Below are 16961 nucleotides of genomic sequence, written 5' to 3'. Positions count from 1 at the left end.
TATGGTCTTAAAAAGCCCTAGAGTTTTTAAAGCTTTTTTTAAAAAGCAGACAATAGTACACCTAAACATCGCTGTCCCCTTAGTCTTTGCAAAAGGGCTGTTAAGGCAGTCCTAAAATACTCGCAGGTTCTTAGGAACCATCTGAGTAACAGATGCATGTGCCGTAATCGCACACTACCGCTGCCCTTCTTCCTTTGAGGTCCTTGCTATTATGTCAGAAGGAGCTATATTGATGGGGAAGGGATACATTGGCAGATTTTGCAAGCAAAATAGATCAAGTTTATGGAGTGATCGGGTGTTAATTTTTGGGTTCCATTAATCTGAGTTGTTACTGAAATAGCACAGGAAGCCTTAAAAAATGACACTCCTGAGATAGAAGTATTAATAAATAGAAACTATTTTGAGCTCTTTAATGAAAACTTGTTGCCCTCTGACAGCATTAACTGCTTCTATACTTTTTTTCTTTATACGAACATAAAGGGTCAAATTCTACCTTATGTGAGCACCAAGGTCTCATGTTGAATCATAAAGGAGTTGTCTGTGCTCAGCCCAGAAAGAAATTCAACTCCTAAATTCCTAAAAGTTGTTTTATTTTACCTCAGAGTCTGTCATGTGTAGTCTAAATTACTTTCTTGTATGCATTCTTTTAATAAGCGACAGTTTCACTTTCACATAACCTGCATATGCCTTCGCTGCAAATGATTTATAGTAAAAGTCACGTGCAGCATCTAGTTATTCTCAGTTGAGGTGTGTAGAGAAGTAACAGGTAGTGATGAGACCATCTTGCCAGGCTCAGACAGGAGCTTTTCTTTAATGGTATACGATGAAGGTGCAGATGGGCACAGAAGACTACAGCCTGTGCCAGCCAGTCATACAGGAGTGATGTAATTTTAAGTTTTCTCATAGCATATTCAATTCCATTTAAATATTGCAAAATGCTGAATTGTAAATGTTAACCTAGCCATGAATAAAAAATGCTGATATTTTATTTAATCACAAAATAATTATGGACAGTCTGCCTTTATTGTATTATTTAAAATATTTCATTTTACATGTAGACTACAAGTTATTGCAGGGTTATTTTTTTAATATATATATAACGAGAATTTGTTTCTGATGCATAAAAAATACAGGAGACAGACTTTTGTAGGCTACAAGGAAAATTGTTTGCCTTTGACAAGGGCTGTCAATTGTCTGGGTATGGAGAAAAAACTATGGTAGCCAGTTTACGTGAAACAGCAGGAAATACTTGCTTTTCAGGAGTGTTATCCAACTCCTGTTTTGAAAGAAATTCCTTTACAGGAAAGAGAGCTTTCTCTTTTTTCCCTGTCTTTGAGTTCATGACTTTCATGTTCTATGCAAAGAATAAAGCATCTATGCATGGGAGATGTGACTTCCAGTATTTAAACTGCTAACCGATAAAAATGAGAAGTGGAGGTGGGGGTGATCCTACTGAGGCAAACACATTCTTACGCCACTCTTTAATAAAATATTGTAAGGAATAGCTAGAAAGCTTCCCCTTTGACTTTCATCTGGCAGGTTTTGATTGTAACTTTGTAAAGGAATTGGTATTGACTTCTATCAGGCAGTTTCAGAGAAGAAGTGAAGAGCCTTCTTTCTTGACTTTCTGTATGTTTTGTCAAATCGAATACTTCCATTTGAAGTGCGAAGTGAAGGCTGATGTCAAGAAATGCCTTCAGCACAAGCTGGTGCTGGTCTCTTGCGACTTTCTTCTTTCTTAAAAGTATCAGATTAGATTGTAAAATGATGGCAATCTGGCTGGACATAAACACGTTTATTGCAGGCTCAGCAGCCATTACATATCATTAGTGAAAGGAGGCAAGGGGTAAGGGAACCACTTTGATGTCAGTTTGATTCTTTTTAAGGACAAATGCGTTCAGATGAGAAGATGCTAACTTTATGGCTGTTTGTATACTTGAAGTTCAGAACCTATTACTGTCTTTATTTCTTTGTCCTGTTCATAACCTTGCAGTCAACTTACTTTCAAAGCAAATACAAATTGTAAGAGCAGTAGTGTTAATAGGGGAGCTGGGAATAGGACATTTTGGAAGCCATTTTAAATTACATTATTTATTGAGAGTATGGTTTATTACCATCGGACCAAACCTGTTCAAAATGTGAATACATATTTTTGCAATGTCACACACTTTCTTATCAGTAAATTAGTAGGTACAATTAAAATAGGGAAACACATCTTTTTCATCAGCAAATCTGTCTTCTCTGACATGAAGTGGTTTTTCTTAGAGGATCTAATTTTACTTTTGGACAACTGCTAAAAGTGTGTGTGTAGCCATGAAAGGAGAGACACATTCTCTGTGTTTTGAGGTTTATTTTTTTTCCTTACTGAAGCAGACCTAGTTTATTTACTCTCTGGAATTTGTTTCGCCCTTCTGATTCATAAGATATACCTTTTGCACTGTACATGAGATGCAATAAAGGTTACAAATTAGAAGTTCAAGGGAAAACCTCTGAATAAATGTAATTTTATTGCAGTGGATCTCTTTTTCTGTTTCTTTGTTACTGTTACTTAGACCTGACCTTCTTCCAGGATTTGACACATCTTGTTCTTTTTTTGTGTTATTTTATGAAGTACTTTCAGTTGTCTCATTTGGTTTAAAACAAATCATACATTCATGTCCTAAATGTTTCACTAGTCAGAATAATTAAGTTGATCAGGTCTGGGAGCATTGGAAGGAAAATAGTAGGGCCATTGAAGCATTCAAGCACTAATGGGAACCTGAGTTCATTCAGATATCAAATCTAATAATTGCTTTACACCTGTATACACACTCCCAGTGAGCAAGTTCACATTAAAGGTTTAGTGGTACATTTTCAATACTCTGTTTCAAGGGAATTTTAGTACTGTTTTTAAAAGACTAAGTCGTTTTGACTTTTTTCAACTTTGTTGTCGTTGTTTTTGTGTATCAGTTGTAGTTTAGTTGATTACTCATCTTTGTGCACTGGAAAATATTTTCGCATGAGAATTTCTTACTAGAGGTACGATATGAGTAATGTATTACAAATCACATTTAATAGCAATCAGAAAAATATGAAGACTATCATCTGAGTTTTACTGCTTTGAAACAATTTATTAGCCAAGTTAAAATGTACTGTATACAATTTAACAGTATTCAAAGTCTGAAACTCTGAGTTTATACATGATTGTGTGTGTAGCACAGCATAAGGATTGTTGGGATACTCACAGCCATGATTGCTGCTTGAAAAAGACAATTTCATAAGGATGAGGTAAAAATCAGCATTATTTTGTGAGACTGTATGAGAAATGAAGCAATAATTATAACTTCTCAGTTTAACTAAATTCTGTGACAAATCTCCATGAATGCCAGTGGTACAGGCTGTCACAAAAATTCAAGTAAATTTTATCACAAACAAGAATAAAAAAATACTGACTAGGAAAATGACAGCTATTCATAGGTTTCAGTAAATTCCAGACTCAAATGCTGGTCACAGTGCCTCTTGTTACTGGAGAGGATTTGAACTGATGCAATCGTTCTTCTTCATCTTCTTTTTATTTTCCCACCTTTATAAATTTAGTTCTCAGCTGAGAATTCAAACTGAAAAAGAAATGGAAAAATGGCTGTATATGTGCCTGCATTGTACTGACATGAAGGCCCTCTGTAATTTTAAAGGCCAATTACCCTTGGAGGAAAGGAGAAAAATAGATTGATTTGTCTTGTAACCCCTGAGGCAGGCATGTGTTGTCTCAAACTAAGGCTTTTCCATTGCAACTCTTGTGGAACAGCTTTCCGTGCATATCCCAAGTGGTACTGTTAACAAAGAAAGCAAAGTCAAATTAAAATATTAAATAGATAATTTAAAGGTTTGAGGAATCTTAGCTTATTGGGACAATTATATATATATATATATATCTATATATATATATATATATATCTTTAAGGCCTGGAGTAAGCAATAGTAAAATTCATTTTAAACAGATTACTTGAAAATAGGGTTTACTAATCCATTTTTATTCTATAAATACTTTATTAGATTTTCTTCAGCTCTAAATAGGATAAGTATTTATTTGCTTAATGGAATTGTGATACAGATGGTCAACATCCTAGATTTTCATTGCAAAAGTGTTACTTTTATTGTGTTCCTATACTGTATTGACTGTGGTCACAGCTGGATTGCGCTGAGCTGGTAAATGTCATCACACATGCCGTTTAACATTAAAACTTCTCACATGATTCATTTTTAAAGCAGTTTTATGTATAACACATAGAACATAAATAAATGGTTTTTCTACTGATGTTCTGCATTTTCATACAACTCAATGGCTACAATTAACGGTGCCCTGCAAGCTAGGTCTGAGTGGCAGCAGTAAGATTAGATGTGTCTTTGTTCCCTTTTAATCTGAGTGAAACCCCTTTGTGTCAGGACTTAAATCCTTTAGCTCTCCATATTTTAGACCTGGCTCTGTACTACAGTGCTTCTGGATATTAATAACTTTTATTTAGCAAGTTAAAAAGAATCCAAGCATCCACATATGATCTCAATGAGAAATTGTGCACATAGGCTGGTCTGGGAACCTTCTTAAAATGAAGATACTGTGTGTTACCTAAATGACTAACACTTTTGAAGCAAATATTTTAAAACCGCATACATATCTACATACAAATCTATCTTACCTTAAGGCTTACTATGTTATGATGATAATTTTGGCACTCCTGACTTTTGCAGAAAACTCAAGAGCTGTGTGTGTCTGCTTTTTTCTAAGGAGGAACCATTCAGTCTTGAGAGACGTCCTTTTAAGTCTGTTACAGTTCTTCTTAATGCTTTTTTTTCCTATCTTATAATATTCTTAATAGCTACACAGACCCCTTTTCTTCCTCTTTATTTCTTCTAACACCTTTTCTTACTCTTCAACACCTTTTCTTACCTATCAACATATTGGTAAACATCCCACTAACCAGGTCAAGAACATAGTTTTTAAATTATTATAAGATCAACAAATGATACCTTTATAATTAACATTTAAAAACAAGACAAAACAAAAACCAACACCCCTGCTATTTCCTGGCCTAAGGGTAAGTTTCTTTTTCTCCATCACAACAACATATACTGTGTATATGTTCAGTTTATCACTCAGCTTTCACATGAAAGTCTGGGGTTGGACCTAAACCAAAATAAAACAGGCTTTATAGAATTTGACCTCACAGCTGCAGGGTTTGCTTGAAATCTCAATGTTTTCATTGAAATTGATGCTAAAATAACCATTTTAGCTGTCATTTAAGTTTGATTGTCAAGAATTTGAGATTCTGTTTAAGAAAAAAAAAGCTGAGAATAGGATTGTTGCATCACTTGATCTTTTCTCATTGTTGGTTACAAAAATATCAAATCTGAATGCATGTAAAATGACCCAGTGTGATGGTTATAAAGGGTCTAGTTCAGATTTTGCCAGGCATGTGTAGGGTGCCTGTTGAGGTTGAAATAAGAATGTCTAAAATATTAAAAGATTAAAAGAAAACATATTAACTGTACAGTTTCCCTTAACCCAGTTAGAAAACTGTTTTATTTGCTTGTTTCATCTATTTGCAACAAAGATCTTTTGGAAAGTGCTGTCTATTTCAGAGAGCTCTTTCTGAGGTGTTATTTTGGCTGCATTTCTCCCATAACTGAGTTTTACCCCATTGCTATTTTTTTTATATAGGCCACACATTTTGAAAGATCAATTTGAAATCAAATCTCACAGAGATGGACTGAATCTTAACAGAATTGAGGTTAGGAGAGCCATTTTCTCTCAAGGTGCTGTTTCTCAGAAGGGTTTTGTTCTAGACACCGACAACAGTTTTGAAGCTCTTAATTTCCTTGACTAGCTTATTTCTCAGCTGGTATTCTCTAATAATGTCATAGGTACAGGCCAGAGAGAACAGAATATAGAGAACAGTGTTCAGCTGTAGCTGTTAAAGAGGTGCTGGAGATTGATGGGCTTCCCTGCTGTCTTACAATATATCAATTCTGCTTCTGTCTTACATTCTGTCAATTCCGGTTTCCAAAAAGATTTACCTTTCATTGTTGGTAAGCGAAGCTGATGAAGATGCATGCAGTCAATAAAGAAAAAATAATAAAGTTAATTCTTGTCATGGGTTGCTCCTTAAAGCAATTGATAATATGCTGTTACATCAAATGACATTGTAACGTGACTTCAGTTTTCCCTATGCGTAGATGGTTCAAGGAGAAAACTAGAGGCTAGCCAGCCTAAAATGATTTAAATTCATTCTAACTTGTCCCAGTTTTAATCAATGACACTATATAGAAAATATTTAATTACCTCTGTCAGAAAAGAAGTGACACTTGTAAAGTGCAATTCGGATTGCCACCCTTTTCTAAAGACGAAATGCCAATGTCATCAATATCACAGATGCAGTGTTTGCTCCTTGGAATTATCATCTGTTGTGACAGTTTATCCATGTAAAACATTCTTAAATGACCAGCTTACTCATTTGTTGTGTAATCATTCTGTACTTACAGGAAATTATCTTGCTCTTCTGATTGTTTTCCATGTTATATATGTTTGTGGTGCTTGCTAAAGTACCTGGGACTGTATGAGTATTTTCTCTTGGGTTGCTCATGAAACCAAGATGTGTTTCAGTAGGATTTCCCGTTCAACAAAATTTTACATGAATGAATAAATAATTATTTGATGTAAATGCTTTCACTGATTCCCAAAGGCATAGGCCATACAAATTCCCTTACAACATGCATTTCTGCATCTTTTTCATAGTCAAAATTATTTCAAAAAGATGAAATTTTAAATATTTTATTCATTGCTGAGTGTTCTGCCTTCTTCATATGGTCATTTTCAAGTCAACTCAAGCTGGCACCTTCTTTCTCTGAGCATTAAACATCTTTTATTATTGCCAGCTATGGGAAGGTTAAATCTTTCACCTTGGGGTGGTTAGTCAGGAGGGAAAAAACAGGGGCAAAAAATAAGAAAAAAAGAAAAAAGATGTAGTCATTGTGCAAATTAATGGTGTGAGCTTTTTAAATAAATTAGCATTTCAGAGTTCTCCTTACTGAGGCTCATGCCCTCCAGCATGTGCTCCAGCACAACAGTTGCTAGCTGAGCACCCAGTGCTGTACACTACCTCTCTTCCAGATTCAACATTTTGGCACTATTTTAAGCTCTTATTAATGTGATTGACGTAGCATTTATTAACTGAGACATTCTTTAAAATACGTGTTCTTGAGGTATAAGGGTCCAGTGACCACTGTCTTTGAAGAAGGCAAAATAGTTCTGGTAGTACTCATACCTGAAAACCCCAGTATTCTTTTTAGCTCATTTTCCTACAATATTTAGGTGCTTTGTCTTCTGCATACAGATTAATGTTTCAACCTTTTGTTTTAAAAAAGGGGCAAAAAGTAGTTATCTGCACCAGTCATGTTTGGTTGTTGGTTTTGTGGTTTTTTTGTGTGGTTTGGGAGGTTTGTTGATGGTAGTTTTTTAATGCTAATCTAGGGGTGCTGCATTTATTTACATTTGGGAGGAACTTAGATAGTCTCCTGATGAGCACTCTAGGAGAGGCTGCAGGGAAATAAGATTTCAAAATCAGTCTAGTGTTTGAATTGACTGCTGTAATTAAGCCACAAAGAAACACTTTTAATGCTTTGACTGGGGAAAAAGAAATTTAATTCTGGGGAGTTAGTCAACTAAGGTACCAAGCCCAAGGTAGCAGTTTATAATACATTTATTATTTTAATATAAGGGATGTCAAAGAGACAACTTTATTTGTGGTTGTTACAGGATAAGACAAATTCCAATCGAGTACCTTTGAGGTACGGTTTTGTAGACTCTGTCTTCTTCTATTATCAGATATATCAGTCTCATGACTAGTCCGTTCGATTGCACAGCATCTCTATTATTACTAGCATTGATTGCTCATAAAAAGTAAGGTTTATAATTAGGAGAGCAGAAAGCTACTACCTGGAAGAGTGGATAAGAAGAAAGCAAAATGAAAAAGTCACTTAATCTTAGTATTGAAGTTCTGCAAAATATCATTTATTTTTCTCCTAATATAACTGAGTTTTATGTTGATAACAAGCTACTGAGTTAATAAATCTGTTGCAGCTATTGAGACTTCTCTTTTAATAACAGAACTAATGAAGCAGCATTAGGGAAAGGAAAAATACATTTTGCAGAGTATAGTTTTTGCAAAAATATTTTCCTCTCCCCTACCTATGTACTTTTAATTGATTGTAATTTCTAATGCTTTATACATACAGGGATAAGGGAGAACATCTTAAGGGTGAAGTTGTCAAATTCCTTAAAATTAAAATACATTGTCTAAAAATAACTGCTTAGATTTTTTTTTTTGTTGACTTCATGGCATATATTTATTTTACTTATACACTAAGCTTATTTTGGGTTTGCTTATTTTTTTTTTACATCAGTAGATTCATACGATGTGGTGAATAATGTGTATGTATCAAAAGCATCTCTACAAATATCTCTTATGTCGTAGATATTATTTATTCCCATCTCGGTACTATGTGGAGTGCAAGAAGATTTGAGCAAGTAATTGATATTATAACAAAGTCCATGTATTTCTTCCAGTGGAGGTGTAAACTCTGCATGGTCAAGTTTACATTCCAATATTATATATACTAAAAAGGAACTACTGATTTGGTTTCTCAGTATTTAATTGTATATTTACTTCATTTGAATTTGATCCAGCTAGCTAAAGATGAAGATTATTTTATGATATTAAAAAAATACTTTGTTTTCCATTGTAATCCTTCATTGCTCTTCCTTTTCCTGCTACAAGAAAAGGTCCCTTCGGCTGATTGAGAGACTACTTTTAAGTTCATGTGTTCATTTCTGAGACAGATTATAATGTCTGTAATATGAGCATTGCCAATGCTTTTTAAATGCCCTACTTTTAAAAGAGATGGACTTCTGACATTAAAGTAAGAAACAAAGTTTTCATCTACAGAGGTAGATGAGTTACCCAGAAGGCATGACTGATACACACAGAAACAATTATCATGTTTTCTAGTAATTTTTACATGCTTCTAAAGTGTATACCTGAGCCTTTTGGCAGTGATTTTTGGCTTAATTTTAAATACTCTTAGGTTACTGCTACTGCTTTTTATTTTCCCTCCCCACAATACAAGTGAATAGTTTTACCATTTGTTGATGTTATACGTAGTTTTATGTTGGAATAACCATAGTCGTGTTTATAAGCCAGTCTTGCTTTGTGTTGTATTCGATATGGTCTGTAACATAAAAAAAGTAAATACAGCTGTTGGAGAGAATTGAATGTGTATGCTGAAAGTGTTATAAATATCATGATTTTTTAAAAATTTTTGCTTGAGTCACTGAAATACCAGCCCAATCCAGTTTCGGATCCTAATATGAAACCCTTTGTTTTAACCTAACGAATATGTTTATACATATACAAGCGCATTTTACATCTAGTGAAGAAATGAGTCATTTCTTTATGTGTTTGTATATATGTATATATATGCCTTTGTTTTAATAAGACTCACTATAAAGCGCTCTAAGCTTTGAAGAAAAATCTCTTCCAAATGCTGACATTGTTTCTTACTGGTAATAAATGAATCATTCTATCCCATTTCCTTGATTAGAAGAACTTTGTGGTTCTTTCCAGTGTCTCTTGAATCTTTCAGATTTTGTATTCCTATCTCTAGAAAATATAATTACTTCCATTTAAAAACTGGAAGTAATTTAAAAAATAGATTACTTTGAATAATTGGGAAAATACTTCGTCATCAGCTGAAGAAGGAAATGATAATGCTTCTGGTTTTTACAATTTTGTTTGTGTTTTATTTAAGTCCCAGCTCAGTTATGCAATTACAGGAGAATCTGAACTGCCATTTGCAGAAAATGTTTGTCTCTACCATGATGAAAAAAAACAGAAAAGAGAAAAAATCTAAAAAACCCAAGTATAAAGAAATCAACAGTTCTTAATCAGTTCACTCTTAATCTGTTTTTAACCTGTACAGTTGACAATCTTGAAATTATATCAAGAAATAGTCTGCTGGTGAGGGCACTTCTCCCCACTAAGAGCAAGTAGGACTAGACTCTTTACTATTCACTGTTACAGAGGAACAGCAGCACGTTTGAGTTGGTGACTCTCCTTCTTGGGTTTTAGACAGCATTTTTGTGCTTTAATTTCCAGTGCTTAGTGACACTGCAACCAGTGTAGAGATTTATTCCCATGCAAAACAGATTGACTTAGGGTAATTTGAATACTTTATGCATGGATAGATTCATTAGGAAAAGGAGGCAAGGCAGAACTATAAAAAGAACTAATAATCTTGCTAAAGGAGCTGTTAATTCCCTATAGCATTGGAGACACTTTCATTGAACAGGGAAAAGGAAGGTTGATTTTGCAGAGCCCATGCAGTCTGCACAGGCATCCTCTATTCTTTGTCCAGAAACAGATCACAAGAGATAACTTCCTTTGTCTTCTCCAGAACCCTGTTTAATGTGCTTGGACCATTTCTGGCTTTGTTAGCTTAGAACAGAATCACAAAATGGTTGAGGTTGGAGGGGACTTCTGGAGGTGATCTTGTCCACCCCCTCTGCTCAAGCAGGGTCACCTAGAGCCAGTTGCCCAGGACCAGTGCCTAGACAGTTTTTGAATATCTCTAAGGCTGGAGACTCCACAACCTCTGTGGGCAGCCTATTCCAGTGCTCAGTCACCCTCACAGCAAAAGTGTTTCCTCATGTTCAGAAATAACCTCCTGTGTTTCAGTTAGTGCCCATTGCCTCTGGTCCTCTAACTGGGCACCACTGAAAAGAGCCTGGCTCCAGCCTCTTTGTACCCTCCCTTCAGGTATTTATATACATTGGTGAGATCCCAGATTGGTCTTTGCTCCAACCTTTCCCCTGGTCTCTGGAACATAGTGATTCAGTCAATAGCTTTTTCAAAGAATGTATTTCTACCCATCAGACCTGTTGGCGTCTCGTGCTTTATGCCTGAACCATCTACCTTGGCCCAAGTTTAGCACTCTCCCACAGCAGTACCAGGAACGCATGCTTTTATAGTCTGCTGCATTGTGGAAACAGATAGAGCTAAATCGGCTCATTTGGAAAAAAAGCTGCGAAAACCTGCTTGCCTGCAGTTTGTCTGTCAGATGTTTTGCTTCTGAAGTGACTGTTGTTTTATAATATTCCAGTACTATGTAGGAATTCCAGCCATCTATTGGGACACTCTGATGCTGTAGCAATGTAGGTACTGTACTGATGCAAACAAAGAGCAGCAACCTGAATACGACATGAGAGAACAGAAAAGGCTAGGTCAAAAGTAAGCAGTGACAAAAAAAAAAATTGTGTGGCAGGACCACATTTTAAAACAGAATGATCAAAACCTGCAGAAAAGTAAGTGGGAGTTAATTTTCTGCCCCTTTTTGTGTGTGTGCAAGTGTATATTCATTGCTTTAAAATTTTATTTTAAAGGCATTTAGGAATGTGGCTGGTACTTCATGATTGTTTTCCTGTGATAGAGACATATTTATTATTCATTGCAATAATTACTGTGTAATATTTTATACTAAAAGTTGTTCACATTGCACAATCAGGAAATGCTTAGGAAGTGGCTGATTTAACTGTTCTATTTTTAACCCTGTACCAAATTATAGTGAACAGTGTTAGCGCTTTTATACTTGTAGCATCTAGAAGGCTTTTCACCACCACACTGGTCAGTACATTCTCATGAAACTTTAAATGTATTTTTCCAGAGCTGCTGTGCATAAATCGTTTATAAAATAAGATTTTTACCCAGAATTTTAGTTATTGTGTGCTGTTTCCAAGGGGACTGTGTTTCAGGATTCTCCTAATGCTTTTATCACCCAGCTTCTCTGATCAAGAAAGTAATTTATTGCTGATTGCAGAACTCTTGAACTCAGTCTGGCAGCTGCAGTGTGAAACTTCTCTGATCCAGTCTCCTACTTACTTATTTACATATAATTTGAAATTATTTTCAGGGCTGTTTGAAAACCTCTTGACATTGCATTATCCATGTTTCAAATCTTATGGTGATTTGTTTTTTCCTCTCTTTGTATTACAGATAACAGACGAGTAACTTTGGAAAGGTCTCGTTCTCGCCACAATGGAACAATTGCAGCTGTATGATTCTTCTGATGCCAAAGAATTAGTGAATTGTTTTATTTACAATTAAATGGATATACTTTGAAAAGAGTTTATCATACAAATTGGCAATGATCATAAAGGAATACTGGTATTGATTAAATGAGAAGGTGTATAAATATTATGTATTTTAAAAGCTATTGCTAAATAATCCACATACTGTATCTTATTACCCCAACTACCAAGATCTGTAAACAGTGTTAAACAGTAGGATATATATCTTATTTTCTTACATTCTTTCTTTCCCCCCCCTCCCCCCCCTTTTTTTTAAAGCTGGCAACTTAAATGAAAAGAGTTGGGGATTTCTAGGTTATGTTTTATATGGGTAAGAAAATACAAACTTGTTGAAAGAATACAGCTGTGGATTCCATTTGCAGTTCTGATTTGGACATGAAAGGAAAAAATAATAAAATTGTATGTTAATAAATTCAGAGATGAGCTGGTCTACATTATCAGAATCTTTTTTGTAACCATAAAAAAGCAACACATAGCCCCAGTCAGGTTGCTGAAAATATTATCTCAATGTAGAGCCTGGTGGATTCAGCTATTTTGGCTGCAAGTAGGATGTACCACATATCTACACTTTTGGTGATATGATGATGTATAGTTACTTATCACTGCTAAAAAAAATTTAAATAAAACAGAGCATAGGATTTTACCAAAATTAAATGATATCAAGGGCAGGATGTGTTTTTAACTGTATCTAAGGAGGGATTTTTCTAATTATGCACTTATATATTCTTTATAAAGATATTTGGGGGAAAATATGATTGTCCTATTTTAATTATGCTAAAAATACCTTTGTGTAGGTTTTTAGAGACAAGCTACATTATGAAGTTATTCAAAACTGCCTCTGAGTTTTGCCTCTGTTTCTCAGGTAAAATATGTAGCAGGATCTCTACCGGTGGATTTTAGTGCTGAGGGTTTAGCAGCTAAGAACAAATTTTCTACCTGGAGCACTATATAGCAGTGATCAATGATTGCAGCAGTCTGATTTTTTCGGGAAGCTCCTCCCATTCTACTTTGTATACAGGCCCCTTGCACTGCAGTATCTCAGGTGAGCAGTCAGTTTAGTAGCTGACACTGTGTATGTTCTGCCACTCAATGGGAAACTATAGTTCCCTTTTCTCCCCAGACTCTAGTTGAATGTACAGTCTGTTTGGTGTTCAGGTCAGTCTTCACCATCCTTTTTACTAAAGGTTCATTGCTTATCTGGATGGGATGGAGGATTTTAAGTGGGAGTTCCAGTGGAACTACTCATATGTTGCTCAGCTATGATATTTAAAAAAAAAACGGGATACTATGTAGTAGATGGCACTTGTTCTCAAATTATTATTGCTTTTCACTGATTGATGGATTATTATGAATACTTTTATTGCCTGGTGTTATGGGGAACTTTTTTTTTAATGTTATATAAAGAATATGTGGAAGGTAAGGTGTCACATTGTTTTCTGTGCACAAACTGCTAGCTCTAGAGGAGCATTCAATACTGGGGCAGAGTAACTTTGCACTACTGCTTGAGCCAAGCATCTTTATACGGTAGATTCTTTTTGCTTCTCTGGTAAGATACTCTTAAGACTATCTGACTAGTTTGGGATAAATTCTCACAATTTCAAACTACAGTGATCAATATCCAATTATTGTAAGAAAAGATACAGCTCCTTTTCAATCTAGTATTGAAATAATTTTTTTTTTTAAATTGTCTTCAAAGGAAACGGGTTTTGCCCATTGCTATATCTCTAAACATAGGAATATGACTGAAGCCTAGTGAAGTGTGTGCTGTCAACTAATGCTCTTCATAAACTCTTTGGGGTTTTTTGTGGTTTTAGTAACAAACTAAAGGGTTGTATGGTACTTCAGGAAAAAGAAAAAATGCATGCAACAGGATTCTGTCTCCCTGTTTATCAGTAAGAGATACAAAGAATTATATCCTGTTTTGTGTGAGGTCAACATCAACCTTGTATTGAAGCATAACTTTTTTTAAATGGAACTATTAAATTTACAGTTATAAAAATGTGCTTAATGTACAAAGCCAGTTTAAAAGGATTAAGTTCATAATGTCTATATAAATTTGTACTACAATCAACAGTGTATTAGAATTCAAATTTTAAAATGAGCATTTTGCTGGGATTTACAAGTATTGGTATAATCTTTATATGTGAAAACTCGAAAGCTCACAACAGAATCTTTATACTGTAGCAGTAATTATTAGTGCACGAGTTTTTCATTTCCATGGGTTATATTTTTTTTAAAGCTCTGTGAAAGCTGACTACAGATTTTCAAGAACCAAATCATAGGAAGAAAAAAACAAATCCAAAATAACATCATCTGATGCTTCTATTTTACTACTATTTTTTTCGTATTTGAAACATTTATATAATTTAATGGACATATCTGTTAGAACAAAAGTGTCTTTCAAAGGAAAACTAGTTTAGAAGATAATTTATGTAAATATAGGGTGCTCGTATTTATGAAGTCTAAAATATTTTCTGAAATTGATGCTGGTCACTTTGTCTTTTGATAGTTTTTCAGTCTATATTAAATTGCAGATATTTTTAATGTTTTTATTATTGATCTAATTTTCAGAGGTGTCACATGTTTATCTAGAAGTGTAGAAGAGTAGCACCTTTTTCAGAAATGCACTTGCCTTATTTTCTAATTTTAAAAAATGAAATATATCAGTTAAATTATATTTGTATTCAAAGTAATCCCAGAAAGAAAATCGCTGGAGGGTTCATACATAAATTTCTTGCTAATTATGTTTCACTATATGTCCTCTGAGACATTACGTTAACAATATACCAGCACATCTGTTTGCATTCACATTTTACTAGTTACAAGTACTGAAGAGATTTTTTTTTTTATGATGTTACACTGTTTACATTTCTTCGTTTATTTAAGAGGAAGATAATCTTACCTTCGCAATGAATTGAACTAAATTTGCAATTGATGTGGGAATGAAATGTTTCAATCATATACAAATATACATCTCTGTTGCTTAACTACTGGCTGGACAGATCAGAAATGTAAAGACACTAGACATTTTTTGCTCAAGTTTTATGCAGTTTACTGAGAAAAAAGTGCAACACAGTTTGTCATGTATGTTTGTTTGTGATTCAACAAATATCGTTTCCTATAAGCGTATAAGTGATGTTTGGTTTAAGTGTTAATCATATTATGAACTGATGCTAAAGCCAAAACAAAATTAGTGCCTCAGAGGGCATTGACAAACAGCTTCAGGAAGTATTCCCAGAAATACTATTACATAATTTGTTCTGGTTTTAGGCAGCCATGGTCAATATGAAGAATGTTATCTAAAATTATCTGTTCTTTCTTGAAAATTCAGATACAAATGCAAGCATTCCCATAGTTCCCTTCTGTAATATGCAAATAGTTATGAATATCTGTATATTTTTGCTTTTTTGTGTGTGGTATATGTACTACCTCAGACAAATGCTGTAAAAAACATAATGTTTTCATGGTTTCTATCCAAACCACAATTCATCAGTGACCTACTTTAAATTCATCCCACAATATACAAATGGTTTGCAAACTCTGAGAATCTGGCCGAGTTTTAGGTTTGGCTCTGGAAATCCTCCTATAGCTTTCATTAAGAAAACTTTGCAATGTTTGGCTTTTGCATCCCTCAGGCAAATCCTGCTTTGACGGGTCAATTTACTACTTCCTATATTGAGAATGATATAGCTAGTAAATATTTAAAGCTGGTAATAGTTATGTGGGAGCAAACTTACCTATATATGTAAATTGCTTCTTATCCATTAAACAAAGGCTTGGCTGAGTTATACTTCAATGTTTGCCTTCAAATTGCTGAGAGGCATAACAAATGCTAAGCGATACAGCAATGTAAAGCCCACCTCTTATGTGCCATACTGTATTTGCAAGTTATCCATTTTAAAATAAGTATTGTAAGGAACCTCTACATCTCTTCTTCTGCAGTACCTACACACACATCCACGCATGCACACAAAATGTAAATAAATTAAAAAAAAAAAAAATCAAAGCAGAGAAAGCCAAATCCCTCAGCTTCAGGTGTGTTTATTTCAGATCACATATTGCTTTTGTGCACCAGAAAGGGAGTTGTGTAAGCCTGTGAATTCTGCAGTCCTGCAAGCTGTCGCTCAACACCCACTGATGTCATTAGAAGAATGTTAAGGGAGAAAGATTTGTTCTTGTAGTGCTTCTTTTAGCACTGTTTGAGGTGATACATATGCCACAGAATGTGAACAATAATCTCTTACAGCTTAGTCAGTTTGCTATCATGCACCATTTGGTTTCCCTTTTGGAAGTCATATGACTCCTGATGCCAAAAAAAAAAAAAAAAAAAGGTGACAAAACTCATGCATTTCTATTTTTCAAACAGCTCTGTGTTTGTATGTAATGTTTAAAATAGGAATTTGATGAAATCACAGCCTGGCCATTGTTAATCCATGTATTCTGAAAACTGTAATAAAGATATACATACCATGATTTTGCTAGGTGCGCCAATGTTTACTTGTTTATAATGATTATTACCTATTGAGTACCATCACCTCAAAATCTGTTTTTGTTATATAAAATCACCACGCTGAAATTACTTTCCATTTTAGCTTACTGACATTTTATGGATCTCTCTCTTTTTTTTTTTTTTTTTTTTTTCCTTCCCCTCTGAGGTATCAAGCATATTTGACTTGAATTTGGGTAAAAAGATGCCTTTTCCAATGGAGGAGGACTTTTAAAAACAAAATAATCCAACCATGTATATAATAAAAAAACCCCAACATTAAATCATGGTGATGCCATT

At 34.5% G+C, this 16961-nt stretch overlaps 1 protein-coding gene across 1 annotated transcript in view; it reads left to right on the top strand.

Annotated features, from left to right (window-relative positions):
* DIAPH2 (diaphanous related formin 2) overlaps positions 1 to 16648 on the top strand; it is a 262312-nt gene extending 245664 nt beyond the window's left edge. Inside the window, exon 28 of the mRNA XM_075513467.1 lies at positions 12081 to 16648. Coding sequence (XP_075369582.1) covers positions 12081 to 12145 — 65 coding nt within the window. The 3' untranslated portion in view covers positions 12146 to 16648. The remainder of the gene's footprint in view (positions 1 to 12080) is intronic.
* Positions 16649 to 16961: the final 313 nt, after the last annotated feature.

The sequence above is a fragment of the Mycteria americana genome, chromosome 10, assembly GCF_035582795.1.
Source record: "Mycteria americana isolate JAX WOST 10 ecotype Jacksonville Zoo and Gardens chromosome 10, USCA_MyAme_1.0, whole genome shotgun sequence".
Classification (NCBI taxonomy): domain Eukaryota; kingdom Metazoa; phylum Chordata; class Aves; order Ciconiiformes; family Ciconiidae; genus Mycteria; species Mycteria americana.
Note: the sequence above shows the minus strand (reverse complement) of the source record. Positions and strands in the feature narration are given on the sequence as shown.